Genomic DNA, 16,006 nt, shown 5'->3' with positions numbered 1-16,006 from the left:
TCCATGAGTCCCACCCAGTAACCATAATGGAAATCCAAACACTCACCGTGAATTTCTCATAGAGCTCATAAGTCAGGAGAGGGTTGGGCAGCTCCCTAAAGTAGAGCTTGCAGAGTGAGCCCACACAGTGAATGTCCTGGAGGTACACTTCCCTTGTCAGATCTGGACATTGATCTGAGCCAAACTCTTGCCTGAAACAACACAGACAGAGACATAACAATCCCAGGAGCATGTGTTCCATGTCAGCAGCTGCTTGGCTGCTAAGGGGTAAAAAGACCCTAAACTGCTGATCTGACTCTATTTTTGACCTTGATCAAAATGACCTTCTATTCTTGGCATAGGGAAAGCACGGGAAGACTTCCACTTCAGGTCTGGATCTTCCCTGTAAAAGCTGCCTTCATTAGAAAAACATAATGCCCATGTACAAATGGATTTCTCAGGCCATTATGTCTCAGTTTCAGTTATGAACAGTAGGGGAAATATGAAAACGATTTGCCAGAAAAGCCTGTTGAGATTTCAGTTCTCCAAAATATTGTTCTAAATGAACTTCTCTGTCTTGGAGGAGAGACCAAAATCAGGGTGAGTCAGATTGTTATCATTCATCTCCATATACTCACGTCAACAAACTTGTTTTATCTGGAGACTCAAACCCTTCTAAGCTGCCTGATACTGACTCTCACGGGATAGATGAGAGTATAAGTATCTTGTGAACAATGTACAGGGGGGTGTTTGGGAACAACATTGGGAACAGCCTTGTTTCTAATTAAAAAAGGATTTCTTTACTAAGGTGATGTGAACAGACTGCCTCAAATAATATATGCTTCCAAGTTAAAAATCTGTTTAAAAAATGACAAATTTGAGCTTTCATACAGAGGAGAAGTTAGGTTTCTCGAGAAGATTCATTTGGTGGCCAATTGGTGGCAAACTCAATGGGACTCTCAGAGCCAGCACTTCAAAACAGCTCCCTGCCCCTTTTCCTGTCACCTGGATCGGATGTCTAACAAAGGGTGGGGAAATCCCAGATGCTGTTGGAACCTGAAAGGAGAGGGGTGGGGCTCCGAAAAGAAAACCCTGTAGCAGCCTTATAAATTCATGGGTGTGTGTTTGTTTTGTTTTTTAAAAGAGAGCAGAGGAGCAGAACAAGAATAATTCGGAGTTTATTCATTGATTTAGCCAGAATGTCCCTGTTGAGGCTAAGGTCGGTCCTTTAATGAAAAAGAATTGGCTATTGCCCAAGTGTTCTCCCACCATACCAGCTATGGTGTGGCAAATTTCAGAGCTAAGAGTAAAACATTAAAAAGTATTTGTTGTTGAAACTCTAAAAAATATCACGCGAGTAAATTCGTGAAATTATGTAAGCACATAGATCTGTTAAAATCTACGATTGCAACAAACCAATTAGTTTTTAACAGCCACCAGTTCTCCAGGAGTAAAAAGGATGTCTTATTCCTTTGGTATAATGTCATTAAAATTGTGAAATGAGGGGGAGGGGCAGAGAATCAAATCAGAGGAAGAAGAAGATGAATTAACTGTACCAACTATTAAATTTAATGGATTAATCTGGTAACACGAATGTTTTTATTGTTTTATTTATTTATTTTTATTTATCATTTATTATTTTTAAATTTTTAATTGATTATTTCTTTGTTTTTATTGTTTTAAAAGTCTACACTTATAACTAAGTGTATAATAAATACACAAAAATAATACCTGATAAAACACTCTATATATACTATATATCTACTTCTTTTATTGTATATATATATATATGTAATACATATAAAACATGCACATACATATCTGTGTTTTGTGTGAAGGCTATTGTACTCTTAATTCAATGTGATAGAAATTTCTTCCAAAAAGCTCTAGGATATATTTTAGAATTGTTTAGGATAAACCTATAGAATTGGAAATAGTTCAACTATCCCTAATTTTTCAGATCTCGGCCTCAACGAGAGAAATGCACAATCATGCAGATTTTTGATTTCCCGACCAACTGAAAAACCAAATGTTGAGTGTGTGCCAACAGAAAAACTAATATCGTCTTCAAGTTCTGAACACCGTGTAACCAGAATCTAACTGAGCTCTGGGTAGGCAAGTGAATGATAACAAATGATGTTATCCTAACTTGCGATTTAAATCATTTGAGTTCAACCAAATCCACCTAAGAAGGATAAACCTGGCACAAGACAAAAAGCAGATTAAAAACCCTCTCAGGAGCTTTTGTTGGAAAGAATTACATCAGACTAGAGGATTTCCTGATTAGATTAAGAACAGCTCGACATCTGAAAACATCACACTTGATCTTCTGCTCTGCTACCCTTCCCACAACCGATTCGGGTTTTTGGTACTCCCAACCTTGGCAGACAGAGGTATGCACAGAAGAAGGATCATGGGAGAATTCTTTGGGGAGCTATTATCTTCTAGCTTACCTTAGCCTTTGTATATTTGAGGTGACTCCCGAAAGCCGATAAATTCCATCCACGATGCCGTGAGTCTCTATAAATTCGGCACAGCTCTTCAATACGTATGGAACTATGTAAAGAAAAAAAATAAAGTATTAGATAGAAGTCTAATTGTCCTTTAAAGATATCCTTTTAAAAATCCAGGTAACTTCAAGGAGAAGCAAGTATGGAATGCGTACGAGTTGCAAGTGGAAGCAATTACTTTTAAAAGGTAGACGATCTTCTTTTGTATTTAAAAAAAATCATGAGGTTTTGTTAGAGTTTAGAAAAGTCATGTGTTTTAAGAGTTGGTTGAGTTTTCTTAAAGAATTTGAAAAATATGCAAACACTTAGATTTTGAAACCAGCAGTGACCTTGGAAATCCCACAACTCAATCTCCTCATTTCACTGGTTCTGCAAGTGTGGTCTTCTGACTGGCAGCATCAGCATCTGCAGCGAACTTGTTGGGTGTGCAAATTCCCAGGCCCCACTCCAGACCCACTGAAGCAGAAATTCTGGAGGTGGGGCCCAGCAATCTGTGTTTTAAAAAACTTCCAGGTGGCTGTTGCACCATACAATTGCCTATTGTACACATGAAGAAACCAAGTGTGCAGATAAATTTACTTACCTCACTCAAGATTATTTGTTGCTTATGAAAAGTAATTAATACATGGGAAAATGCTTATAAGTAAGTACAAGAAAAACAAGGCACAAATTCAAATATACATTGTGAAGGAAAAGAGACTGAAAATGTCTACCAGGATGTTAAAGGTGATTAAAAGGTCAAAGAGTTTTTAAATTTTTTTAATTTTTATTTTATTTTATTTTTTAAGATTTTTTTTATTTATTCATGAGAGACACACAGAGAGAGGCAGAGACATAGGCAGAGGGAGAAGCAGGCTCCCTACAAGGAGCCCAACGCGGGGGACCCAGGGATCACATCCTGAGCCAAAGGTAGATGCTCAACAGCTGAGCCATCCAGGCGTCCCTAAAGGGTTTTTTTTTAAACGTGAGAACCATCCTCCACCAAGATCACTAAAGGGGTCCAACCAGTCATTGATTGACCAGACCACATAAAAGGGACCAACATGGCCTTTTGAATTCCTGCCACTCCAGAAGCTCAATGCCCAAGTAGAAAAGTCTGGATATGCTAGCCTCTCCTCAAGACTGACCCTGATTGGCCCAGCCAGCTGAGTGACACAGAATGGCAGCTACAGGCCTTTTGGGATGGCATGGAGAAAGCAGCAAGTCACTTGCCACTTTGGTCCCTGGAGAGATCCACCTGAGGTCCCTTCATGAGAGTGCTGTGGATGGTGGTTTTTTGATGGAGTTGCCCAAGCCTCGGGCACTGAAGTCTTCAGTTGTGGAGGGGGTGGGGTGTAGGAACTCCGTGAACTACTGCTTGGGTTAGCACTGTGCTCCCTCCCCCCAAAATATATCCAATCCATTAAGGGCTTGGGTTTAGAGTAACACCAATCCATTAACACTTAATGTATACAATCATGCCTGCACACAATTGCAAGTTGGGCTGGATTTTTACATAAGTAGACACCAGGTACTCAGACTCAACACTCTTCCTGGAGTCCCTATTACAATATTTTCTAAACATTTCCCACCATTTCTTTCAACCACTAACTATAATTTTGAATGCTCAGTAAAATTTGTCCTACTTAAAGTATTCCATCCATCTTTCAAAGGCCGTGCACCCCCAGGACCATTCCTCTCCAGGACACATCCATATTTTGCCCTGATCTTTCATGACTGGAAATGGGGAAGGACTTCTTAGTTATCCCAGGTGGGAAGAGGGCCGGGAATGGACTCGGGACTGGAAATATTGAGACCAGCGACTAACAAGGTGGAACCACTCACTATGAGTGAATACAGGGTGGGAGCAGAGTGTGGTGGAGAAGGGGCTGTAAGGGTGGGAAGGGGTCCAGGGCCCCTGCCTGGCTTTCACCAGAAGAGCTATCCTTTGATCAGTCTTATGAAATAGTGTTCTTCGTGAGATTTTTGTCTCTCACCCCATGCCTCTAAGTAATAAATAAATAAATAAATAAATAAATAAATAAGGAGGAAAGGAGAGTTCCAGTGCTTTTTTTTTTTTTTTAATTTTTATTTATTTATGATAGTTACACACACACACAGAGGAGAGAGAGAGAGAGAGAGAGGCAGAGACACAGGCAGAGGGAGAAGCAGGCTCCATGCACCGGGAGCCCGACGTGGGATCCAATCCTGGGTCTCCAGGATTGTGCCCCGGGCCAAAGACAGGTGCCAAACCGCTGTGCCACCCAGGGATCCCGAGAGTTCCAGTGCTTAAAAAAATTCTTTTTTTTTTTTTTTTTGTCTTTGTTTTCTTTAACCCCTATCATGCACAATAATGGCTCAACTCTTTCCCTACCGCACCGAGCTGTTGTTCTGTTGTTTTTGTAACCTGTCTGCCACATTTGGTCTATGATTGAGAAACACAGGTTTAGATATCAAACTGCCTTCATAACTTCAGGCAAAATACAGATGTAATAATTCTGTTTTTCAGTTTCTACATCTATAAAATGAGGATAATAGTGATATTAACCTCATATTTTGGATTGAATTAATACCTGTAAACATTTAGCACAGATCCTGATATATAATAAGCATTCTAAAATGACAGTTATTATTTCTATTTGAAACCTATTTGTGATATAAGTTCATAATTTGTGAGATGTAATCTTAGTTAAAATAACCTGCCTCCTCTCACCCAATGGGTGATTAGGGTAGAGCGAATCAATCTCTTACGAGTTGACACTCATCTCTACTATTTGGGATGGCTTTTGTGTCCTTCTTTGGTTAAATTTTATTTTATTTTATTTATTTTATTTTATTAGATTTTATTTATTTGACACACACACACACACACACACACACACAGAGAGAGAGAGAAATAGCAAGAGAGAGCACGAATGGGGAAGAGAGGGAGAAGCAGGCTCCCATAGAGCAGGGAGCCCAACATGGGGCTCAATCCCAGGACCCTGGGATCATGACTTGAGCTGAAGGCAGACGCTTAACTGACTGAGCCACCCAGGTGCCCCTAGTTAAGTATTTCTGTTTGAAGATAATTTTGCTTGTCTAAAGTCTCTTTTCTATGCATTTAGGTATGTCTTCATAACACAAAGGCAGCAGGATTCAACAGTGTACAGATTTTGAGTTAGAGTCCCGGGGCTATGGTTGGCCTTGGTGTGTTCCACAGTGTGCACTCGTACAGAGGTGTATGGCTATCGTGCCAGGCAGGGCGCAAGTGGACTCAAGAGCTCTGAGCATTCCCAAGAAGGATTCACAACAAAAGCCCTGGACTTGAAAGGCTTTTATAAAACACTCTACATAAGGGGTGGTGCAGGGTCACCCACCCATCCTATCCCATTCTCAGGTAGGGCCCTCCCAGCACCATAGTTCTTAGCTGTAACTCCTCAGGTCTGTTTGGTTTAAAGGTGGAGAAAACACATTCCTGGATGGGGCCTCTGCCGTAAATTTATTCTGGCTTTGATACAGAGGCCCTAGAACCTTTTGTCCACGACTCTGTTTAAACAAGAGGCAATATTTAAACAACTCAGGGGAGGAGGCCATGGTCCTAGTCCCTGAGGAATGTTAGCTTTCCTGGATTCTGGTCGTAGGCTGAGTTGGAAGATGTAGGGATTCTCCATCAAACTCAGCAAATGGGAAAGGATCCACTTAATCTCTGTAATCATCCAGTTCTAGAGCCAGAGCAGTGGTTTTCTGACTGTGGCCCTCAGGTCAGGTATTCAAGCAGCAGCTGCCTCCAGGAAATTCTGAGGCGTGCTGAGGTTGAAGAACCATTAGACTAGACACGGGCTTCTCCTACTTTAATGTGACACAAATTGCTGGGATCTTGTTAACATGTGCGTTCTAACGGGGGAGGAGTGTCAAGAATTTGCATTTTTAAGAAATTCCCAAATGATAGGAACATTGCCCTCCTGCTTCCCACACTCAGGGTAGCAAGGGTCTAATGGTAATACTGGTGCATGAGTGATGCTGCTCGGGCTACTAGGAGTTTAGTCTCAAAGTCTCACATTTCTTTAGACTGTTGTACCTGAGGTCCAATCAAACTGGGGACAACCTAGGATTCTGGGCAGGGTAGAAGTTTGACACAAAACAGCTAAACAGTGATAGATGGAAAGAAAGCTTTCACTGTCAACTCGGGCATGGGTGATGTTAGAGGTCAGTCACAGAGCTGGTTCTGCAGATTTATCATGGACTCAAAGCACCTGAAGTCCCCTCCTACAGAGGTACACACCGTTGCTGATTGTGATATAATGTTCTAAGTTCTTTGAACTGTTGTGCTGAAGGTTCTCAATGACCCTTTTTTGTTTTATTTTTCCCGGATCGACAATCTTGAATGTTAAATTTTAATCTTGAGCACAAAATAAATCTTGAAGTATTCTGATGGAAAAGAAATACTCTGCCTTGGATTTATGCTTTCCAGTTGACACATTTTAAAGTCCTGTGGCTAGTTTGATCCAAACTGGTGCAACTAAAAGACATTTTATTCCTTATAAAATAATGTGGGGGCACTTCTTCCCTCAATTCCTCACCTCTCCAAGGGTTTAGTGTAATCATTTCTCTGTTGATTCATTTCTCTGAGTGCCCCCAGAAGTAATGTCTGCTAAACTGCCCCACTTCCCTTTGTAGCCAGGACCTGATCAGATATGGACATAGAGATTGGAACAAGCACAGTTTTACTTGGTTACTTATGTGGTTGTGGCAGCCATGTGATTTCATAGTGCAAATTGTATTTGGGTTTTAGGAAAACATGATCCTCTTTCCTCCCTGTTCTGGATTTTTGTTAAGGTCTTCTACTAATCAGATATCATCCCTCTCTGAGTCCTGCATTCCTAATCTTTAAAGTGAAGTCTAGAAGCACCTTGGTGGCTCAGTAGGTTAAGCGTCTGCCTTTGGCTCAGGTCATGATCTTGGGGTCCTGGGATGGAGCCTCAGGTCATTGGGCTCCCTGCTCAGTGGGGAGTCTGCTGCTTCTCCCTCTGCCCCTCCCCTTGCTCTGCTTTCTCTCTCTCTCTCTCTCTCTCAAATAAATTAAAAAATATATTTTTTTTTAAAAAATAGGGGCCCCTGGGTAGCTCAGTGGTTAAGCATCTGCCTTCCGCTCAGGTCATGATCCTGGCATCCTGGGATCAAGTCCCATACTGGACTCCTTGCAGGGACCTGCTTCTCCCTCTGCCTGTGTCTCTGCCCCTCTCTGTATGTCTCTCACGAATGAATAAATAAAATCTTAAAAATAAATAAAAAAATAAAGTCTAATGTTGTATACACACAATGAAATCCTACTCAGCCATAATAAAGAATAATATAGCTAGCATATGGGCGAGACGTCAGACTATAAAAGAGTACATGCTGTACACTCCCGTTTATGTTAGAAAATGCCACTAATTTATAGTAGGAGAAAGCAGGGGAGAGGCAGGAGGTAGGAATTGGGAAGTGGTCAGGGAAATTTTCTGGAATGAAGGATATATTCATCATCTTGACTGAGGTGCCAGAAAGGACTAAGGGCCATGGGTGAGTGAAGAAGAATTGATGCTTGCAGGAGGAAGGTCAGAGAGTAAGGGAGATAAGCCCCTGCACAGAGAAGAAAGTCTCTGAGAATGTGCCACTGTGCATAGGGCAGAGAGTGAGGTCTTTTTTTTTTTTATTATTATTCATGGGAGACACAGAGAGAGAGGCAGAGACACAGGCAGAGGGAGAAGCAGGCTCCCTGCAGGGAGCCCGACGTGGGACTCGATCCTAGGACCCCAGGATCATGACCTGAGCCAAAGGCAGCCGCTCAACCACTGAGCCACCTGGCTCAACCACTGAGCCACCCAGGTGCCCCGAGAGTGAGGTCTTTAAGCAGCATTGCTATCTATGCTCTGACTGAGGTGGCCCTATGGCACTTTTTTCTTGAGATGGAATAAAGATTTCAATTACTTTTCCATTACTCCTGGCTGTCAGCTGAGAACTTCCCAGCTCCCCTCCAACCCCGGTGAATCTAAGAGCTGTCACAGTGGCTCCTGGAAACTTCTCTCTCTGCTAGCTCCTGCTCTTTATTTCTGTTCCACCCTTTCTGTCCTGCATCTCCGGCTTTTTTGTCCCAGGTCCCCTCTACCCTCTTTGAGTCTCAGCTTGCCTAGAGGTCACTGTCCTCCGCGATTTCCCCTCTGGTTCTTCTTCCTCCTCTTATTGTAACTTCTTTCTACTCTCTTCCTCCTGGCCTAGTGTGCAGTTAAAGAAAAGTTTGAAAATGTGTGGTATTGATTTTTTTTAATTTTTAAAAAATACTTTATTTATTTATTTGAGAGAGAGAGAGAGAGAAAGAGAGCACAGGGGCAGGAGGGACAGAGGGACAGAACCTCAAGCAGACTCTGTCCTGACTATGGAGCTGACCAGGGATTGATCTCATGACCCTGAGACCGCAACCTGAGCCAAAACAAAGAGTAGGATGTTCAACGAAGTCACTCAGGCACACCTGCATGGTATTGATTTTTAAAAGTATAATGTTCCCTGTTCTTTAAAAAGGCAAATTAACTGCTTTTTAATTTTCTAAGGAAAAATAGTTAAATATATTTTCTAAGGAAAAATAGTTAAATATATTCAGGCTTTGGCATGTTTCCCTAGGAAGAAAGTTTTTTTTTTTTTTAATTTGAATCCTTAAAAAATTCAGATATAATTCAAATGCTGTGAAATTCACCCTTTCAAAGCATATAGTTAAGTGGTTTTGAGTATATTACAGAGTTAAGCAACCATCATATTTCAGAACATTTTCATTACCTCAATTCCAGGATATTTCCATATATGTAAGCTTACTTCATTGCAACAATTTTTGTAATAGCACAAGATTGTCCATCAATAGAAGGCCGCTTTATAAATATAGAACATCCATATAATGAAATACTATATAATTATTAAAAGGAATGAGAAAACTTTCACGTACAGATACAGAGTGGTCTCCAAGGTATATTGTCAAGCAAAAAGAACAAGATGGAGACAAGCATGACAGTATGCTAGCAACTGTTTTTTAAAAGGAGAGAATAGAAGAATAGACATGCAATTCATTTGTATATGCATTAAATATTTATGCAAGGACACATAAGGAAGTCATTAGTTTAGCTGCCTACAGGACAAGGAATGAGGGGGTGGGCTAGGGCTGTAAGAGGGAGACTTTGCATCATATATTTGCATCATATTGTTTTATACTTTTGAATTTTGCCTACAGGACAAGGAATGAGGGGGTGGGCTAGGGCTGTAAGAGGGAGACTTTGCATCATATATTTGCATCATATTGTTTTATACTTTTGAATTTTGCACTATAAGAAAAGATTTTCATGAAAAATGAAATTTAACAACAACAAAAAATGAAATTTAACAAATACTGACTGCAAGCCTGATCTTATCCAGCACTGAGTTGTGAGCTCCTTGGGGCACTGAAGACAATATTGTGTCTCATTCATCCAGAAAGCATTGAAAACAAGGTACCTAGGGCACCTTGGTGGCTCAGTGGTTGAGCATCTGCCTTCAGCTCAGGTCATGATCCCAGGATCCTGGGATTGAGTCCCACATCAGGCTCCCCACAGGGAGCCCGCTTCTCCCTCTGCCTATGTCTCTGCCACTCTCTCTCTTTCTGTGTCTTTCATGAATAAATAAATAAAATATCTTTAAAAAAATACACACACAAAAAACCCCCACAGGCACTCAAGATGTTTTGCTGAATAGGTGATTGGTCATTTTTCTCCAGATGGGGTTTTCCATGCTCCATGGATATCTAGATCCCATACTCATTGTGTATCAGGCATTGCATTAGAAGTTTAAAAAAAAAACCAGCATTCTCCATTCTATAATCATAGCCAATTGACGAAATAGGTGGAATTCTCACTTTTAACAATGTGACACTTGATTCTGATTGGTTAGGTAAGCTGCCCAACATCACACAGCTAGTAAATGTCAGAGTTGAGCTCCAAAGCCAGGTGTGACTGACTCCAAAGTCCATGTTTTTTTTCATAGTATTACAGTGTGTGTGTGTGTGTGTGGGGGGGTTTGCTGGAAAAGCCTTGCCACCATGAGTTGGTGGCCAAGTATGGAGATAGCATTTGAGAAGAGCTGATCAGTTATTGCCCTTTATCACCCAAATGCCTGAAAATCTACCACTGCAGGGCTTAGGCATTTAGTACCTAGTGGTTAATATCTATTTCAAAATTCTTCTTGAAAAAGTTCCAAAGGCAATATATGTTGATTTTTAAAAAATGAAAAACACGTCCTGATTTTAAGCTATACTATAAAGCTATAGTAACCAAAACTGGCATAGAAACAGATGAATAGATCATGGAACAAAATCAAGAGCCTAGAATAAACCCAAGTATATACAATCAACTAATATTTGACAAGGGAGCCAAGGACACTTAATAGAGAAAAGACAGTTTCTTCAATAAATGGTGCTGGTAAAATCATATATTTACCTGTGAAAGAATGAAACCAGACTCGTATCTTACACGACTTACAAAAATTAACTTGAAATGAATAAAGTTTAAATATAAGATCTGAAACTCTTAGAAGAAAACATAAGGAAAAAGCTCCTTGACATGGGTCTTGGCAATGAGCTTTTGGAGAGGATACATGAAGCACAAACAACATAAATCAAAAATAAACAAGTAGAACTACATAAAGCTAAAAAGCTTCTGCACCTGGGGCTCAGTGGATTAAATATCTGCCTTTAGCTCAGATCACGATCCCAGGGTCCTGGGATCAAGCCCCGTATTGGGCTGAGGAATTGAGCGCTGAGCAGGGAGCCTCCTTCTCCTTCTTCCTCTGCCACTCCACCACCCCACATGTGTGCTCTCTCTAATAAACAAAATATTTAAAAAATTTTTTTTTAAAAAGCTTCTGCACAGCAAAAGAAATAATCAACAAGTGAAAAGACAACTTAGAGAATGGGAAAAAATATTTGCAAAGCATATATCTGATTGGGGTTAATATCCAAAGTATGCAAAGAACTCAATAACTCAAAAGACAAAATAAAACACAAACAAAAATAAACTAAAAAACAAAACACCAAAAAATTCATTTAAAAAATGGAAAAAAGACCTGAAAAGACATTTCTCCAAAGAAGCTATATGAAAGGCCAACAGCCATATGAAAATATATGCAATATCACTAATCATTAGGGAACTGTAAATCAAAACCACGATGAGGTATCACCTCATGCCTGTTAGAATGGCCATCGTGAAAAAGAGAAGAGATAAATTCTAGTGTGAATGCAGAGAAAAAAGAAACTTGTGAACTGTTGATGGGATTGTAAATTGGAATAGCCTCTATGGAAAACAGTATGGAGGGTGAAAAAAAATAGAACTACCATATGATCCAGCCAGTCCACTTCTGGGAATATTTCCAAGGGAAAGGAAAATACTAACTCAAAAAGATATCTGCACCTGCCTGTTCAGAGCAGCATTATTTACAATAGCCAAGACATGAAGACAATCCAAGTGTCCATCAATGACTTGTACACACACACACACACACACACACACACACGGGAATATTACTCAGCCATAAGAAAGAAGGAAATCCTGCCATTTGCAACAACACAGGTAGACCTAGAGAGCCTGATGCTAAGTGAAATAAGTTAGAGGACGGTATTTACTGTATGATCCACTTACCCGTGGAACCTTAAAAACAAAACAAAACTCATAGAGAAAGAGATCAGAATTGAAGTTAACAGAAGTAGGAGGTAGGGGGAGAAGAACTATAAGAAAGGTAGTCAAAAGACTTCCAGTTGCAAGACAAATAACTACTAGGCATATAACCTTCAGCATGATGACCCTCATTAACACAGCTATAGGACATTGTAGGAAAGTTGGTAAGAGAGGAAATTCTGAGAGTTCTCATCACAGAGAAAAAAATCTTTCTTTGCTTTCTGTTTTTATCCTAGCTACAGGAGATGATGGATGCTAACTAAACGCTGTTACCATTTCACAATACATGTAAGCCAAACCGTTATTCTGCACACTTTAAACTCACACAGTGATGCCAATTATATCTCAATAAAACTAGAAAAAATGTGTAAAGAATAAAAAAAAAATCCTGGTAGTATAAACAAGCAAGAAACAAATATGAAGACTACACAGTGATGGTCTCTGTTTCATACGACCCTTCCCTAAATCTTATATGATAAAAACAAATAATACACACTAAAATGTTAATAGTAGTTACCTTTGGTTGCTAGAAACCAATTTTTTCTTTGCTATATTTTAAATTTTGCTTTTCTGAATTTTCTGTAATGAAGATCTGGTACAAATAAATTTTTTTTAAAGAAAGACACAGGTTTTTGGAAAACAAGTTTCATTAAAGAAGCCAGAGGGCCTTCTGAAGTCAGTGAGGCAATTTCTAGATGTTGAAATGACCCCACTGAGATAATCACTCCTTGTTAAATAGAAGTATTTGCCTAACCTGCTGGCCTGGCGTGGCCAAGGACCAGGTCTGTTCTACAGTTGGGCCCATGATGGCGGACTGCATCCTGGAGTCCCCTCCCCTTCGCACGTTCACCATCTCAGATACCAAGTCAAGTCAGCTGTTTCTTGTGGAAATGGGATCCTCCCTCTGGTGCCATACACTGACTTGCCCCAGCTGCCATCAATGCACCCCCTCCTTCCCAGTGGCAAGGATTCTCCTTAGTATAGAGAAGCCGTCTAGCCCAAAGGACACAAAGGTTGAGTAAGACTCTTGTCCTCAGGAAGACAAGAAAGGAATGGAAATGACTGTGCACCTACTTTGTGCGGATCCCTGAGCTCTACACTTCCAACCATTATTTGTACCCGATGCACAAGCACCGTATGAGGAAGGTATTTATTATCCCTGCTTTATAAATGAGGAAGCTAAAGCTCAGAGGTATTAGGGAACTTGGCCAGTACAAAAATATCAAGCCGGCTATGTCAAGGGCTCTAGAGAAGCCCAAAAAATGTGACCAAAGTCCTCCTAAAGAGACTACGCATGGTGCAGGAGGTCAGGCAGGGCTTTGAGGTGTTGAACAAAAAGAGGTTGTGGGCATTTATAGGTGCTGACGGTACAGAGGGATCACACTAGAGGATGCTGGGACAGGACCCTCACCCCGAAGGGCTCACATGTTGTGACGTAAGTGGATAAAGAAGGACCAATCTAGGCTATGTGGTACAAACTCTCCACACTGGTTTGAGGGGTGATGGGAGATGCTATGACGTGACCTGACGCAACATGATGTTATGTATCTAATATATACCACTACACACACAGGACGCTTCCTTAAATGCCTGGCATATAACAAGCACTTAATAAATGCCTCCCACCTTCCCACCTGGTATAAACAAGGTGGGAAAGCAAGAAACAATGTGGTGAATTCCAGGAATGCTGACTAGACCAGTCTGGCGAAGAAGCGTTCAGGTAAACTGGGGGAGTTTTTAATGACAGCCCAGGAAGATTTTGTTCTGTCTTGATCTTCACTGCCAGACAAATCTTTCTAAAACACTAACTTGATGATAAAGCTAGCCTACTCTGGAACATTCGGTGGCTCCCTGTTGCCAGTAGGATGATGTCCAAGCCTGGCAGCCCTAGGACCAGACTCTCAGCTGCCTCATCAGGGCTTACCCTCAAATTCTTCCTGGCAAGGGAACAGTCCTTTGAGAAAGTTGGGCGGGGAGAGGAGATACTGTGAGGGAAAAGACCTACCCCAAGCCTGCTGCTCCAAAAAGAAAAAAAATGAAGGTTAAATGTAGAGGACCTCTGATACTTTGCTGAGAATGAGAGAGAAGGGGAGAAGGCTCACTGTTTTCTAGCTCATTCCTGAAATTTCTCTAAGAAAGGAAAGTGCCTTTCTGACTCACAGGTAATAGGCTGGGGGGCCCCTGAGTGGCTCAGCGGTTGAGCATCTGCCTTCATGACCCCAGGTCATGATCCCAGAGTCCTAGGATCGAGTCCCATGTCTGGCTCCCTGCATGGAGCCTGCCTCTCCCTCTGCCTGTGTCTCTGCCTCTCTCTGTGTGTCTCATGAATACAGTAAAAAAAAAAAAAAAAGAAAAGAAAGGCTGGTTGAGGACAGTTAAATATCTGGGGCCACACATCCTCAGCGAGTTAGTGGGCAAGTGGAAACAGCCTCGGAGGGGCTGGCCAGCGGGGTAGAGGACGGAGACCTCTGTGGCCCCGAGGAAGGATGGTGCTGAGGAGAGAACAGGGGGGGACGGGATGGGGTCGCTCACAGGGACAGCAAACCTCCCAGGAGCTCCTCGGCGGCTGGGGCTTAGCAGGCCCGGTTCACCCTGTACACGGGAACAGCACAGAAGGACCTGGTCCTGTGGCTGGCAATGGAGGCCTCTGGGCTCTGTGTCATTTGTAGACCTTTTTCTTTTATTTTTTTTTAAAGATTTTATTTATTCATGAGAGACCCAGAGAGAGAGGCAGAGACAGAAGCAGGCTCCCTGCGGGGAGGCCGACATGGAACTCGATCCCAGGGCCCCAGGGTCACAACCTGAGCAGAAGGCAGACGCTCAACCACTGAGCCACCAGGTGTCCCAGACTTTTTATATGCTCATCCTTCTTACTGTCTGACTTTGTTCTCAGGGTACCCGTGGGGCAGGCATCACTCACTCCACAGGGCTGACCTTCCAGTCACACCCCAGCATACACCCAGGCCCAGCTTGTGAGCATCCATTTCCTTTTCATTGCCAATAAATCACTTAAATCCTCAATTTAACTGCATGAAGACCACAGCCAGCTTTGGTCACCTGTTCAAGGTTTTATTTCCTGGACCAGCAGCCCCACCCTTTCTTGCCTTTCTTGCCTCTCAGGATGCTGCGGATAGAGGCTCGGCCTTGATAACACGGACTGACCGCATCTGCCTCCAGGAAGAGTCCCAGGAGGGGAGTTGAGCAGGGATGGGAGCTGAGCAGGTTAACTAGAGATAAACAGGGAAAATAAACCTGCTTCTTGAATAGTATGCTTCACTAACACCAATCATCTTAAGAATGAGGACAATGTCACTTTTTTTCTCAGCTGAGTGTGTCTGGGCCACATTTTTTTTTTTTTTTTTGCATGCCTAGTGGATGGTCATGGGAGGCACTGATCAAATGCTCTGTGGGGTGTCATGCTTAATGATCATTATTCATTTAACTCTCACAACTCTGAGGTGTGGGCATTCCTATTCCTATTTCATAGTTGGGCAGCAAAGGTGCAGTGGAGTTGGATGATTAGTCCACGGTCCCACAGTTAGTGGCAAAGCTGGGACACAATTACAAGCCTCTTCGAGTCCAAAGTCCATGCACTTTCCAGGACACTTTACAAGCATAACCTCCAAGCTAGGGAAACTGAGGCACAGCCCAGGCATGGGGAAGACTAGAGAGCAGCAGGAAGCGGAGATGATTTCCTGTCCAAGAGCAACTGATGATGGACAAGGATGTAAAACAATGAGGTAAAGAAAGCTGAGTTTTCGCCCTGACTCCAAGTACCAGATTGCAGAATTCCGAGGAGAGCAACTGTTCCCCTTTTGAATTTTCCCACGGGTA

General features: G+C 41.9%; 1 protein-coding gene across 1 annotated transcript in view; it reads right to left on the bottom strand.

The window, feature by feature from the left end:
* The window catches only part of ARHGAP31 (Rho GTPase activating protein 31), a 115,955-nt gene that overhangs the window by 47,982 nt on the left and 51,967 nt on the right, over positions 1-16,006 (bottom strand). Inside the window, exons 2-3 of the mRNA XM_025990110.2 lie at positions 2,433-2,535; positions 47-191 (exon numbers count right to left, since the gene is read on the bottom strand). Of these exons, the coding sequence (XP_025845895.1) occupies positions 47-191; positions 2,433-2,535 (248 nt within the window). The remainder of the gene's footprint in view (positions 1-46; positions 192-2,432; positions 2,536-16,006) is intronic.

Source organism: Vulpes vulpes, chromosome 1 (assembly GCF_048418805.1).
Source record: "Vulpes vulpes isolate BD-2025 chromosome 1, VulVul3, whole genome shotgun sequence".
NCBI classification, from domain to species: Eukaryota; Metazoa; Chordata; class Mammalia; order Carnivora; family Canidae; genus Vulpes; species Vulpes vulpes.
Note: the sequence above shows the minus strand (reverse complement) of the source record. Positions and strands in the feature narration are given on the sequence as shown.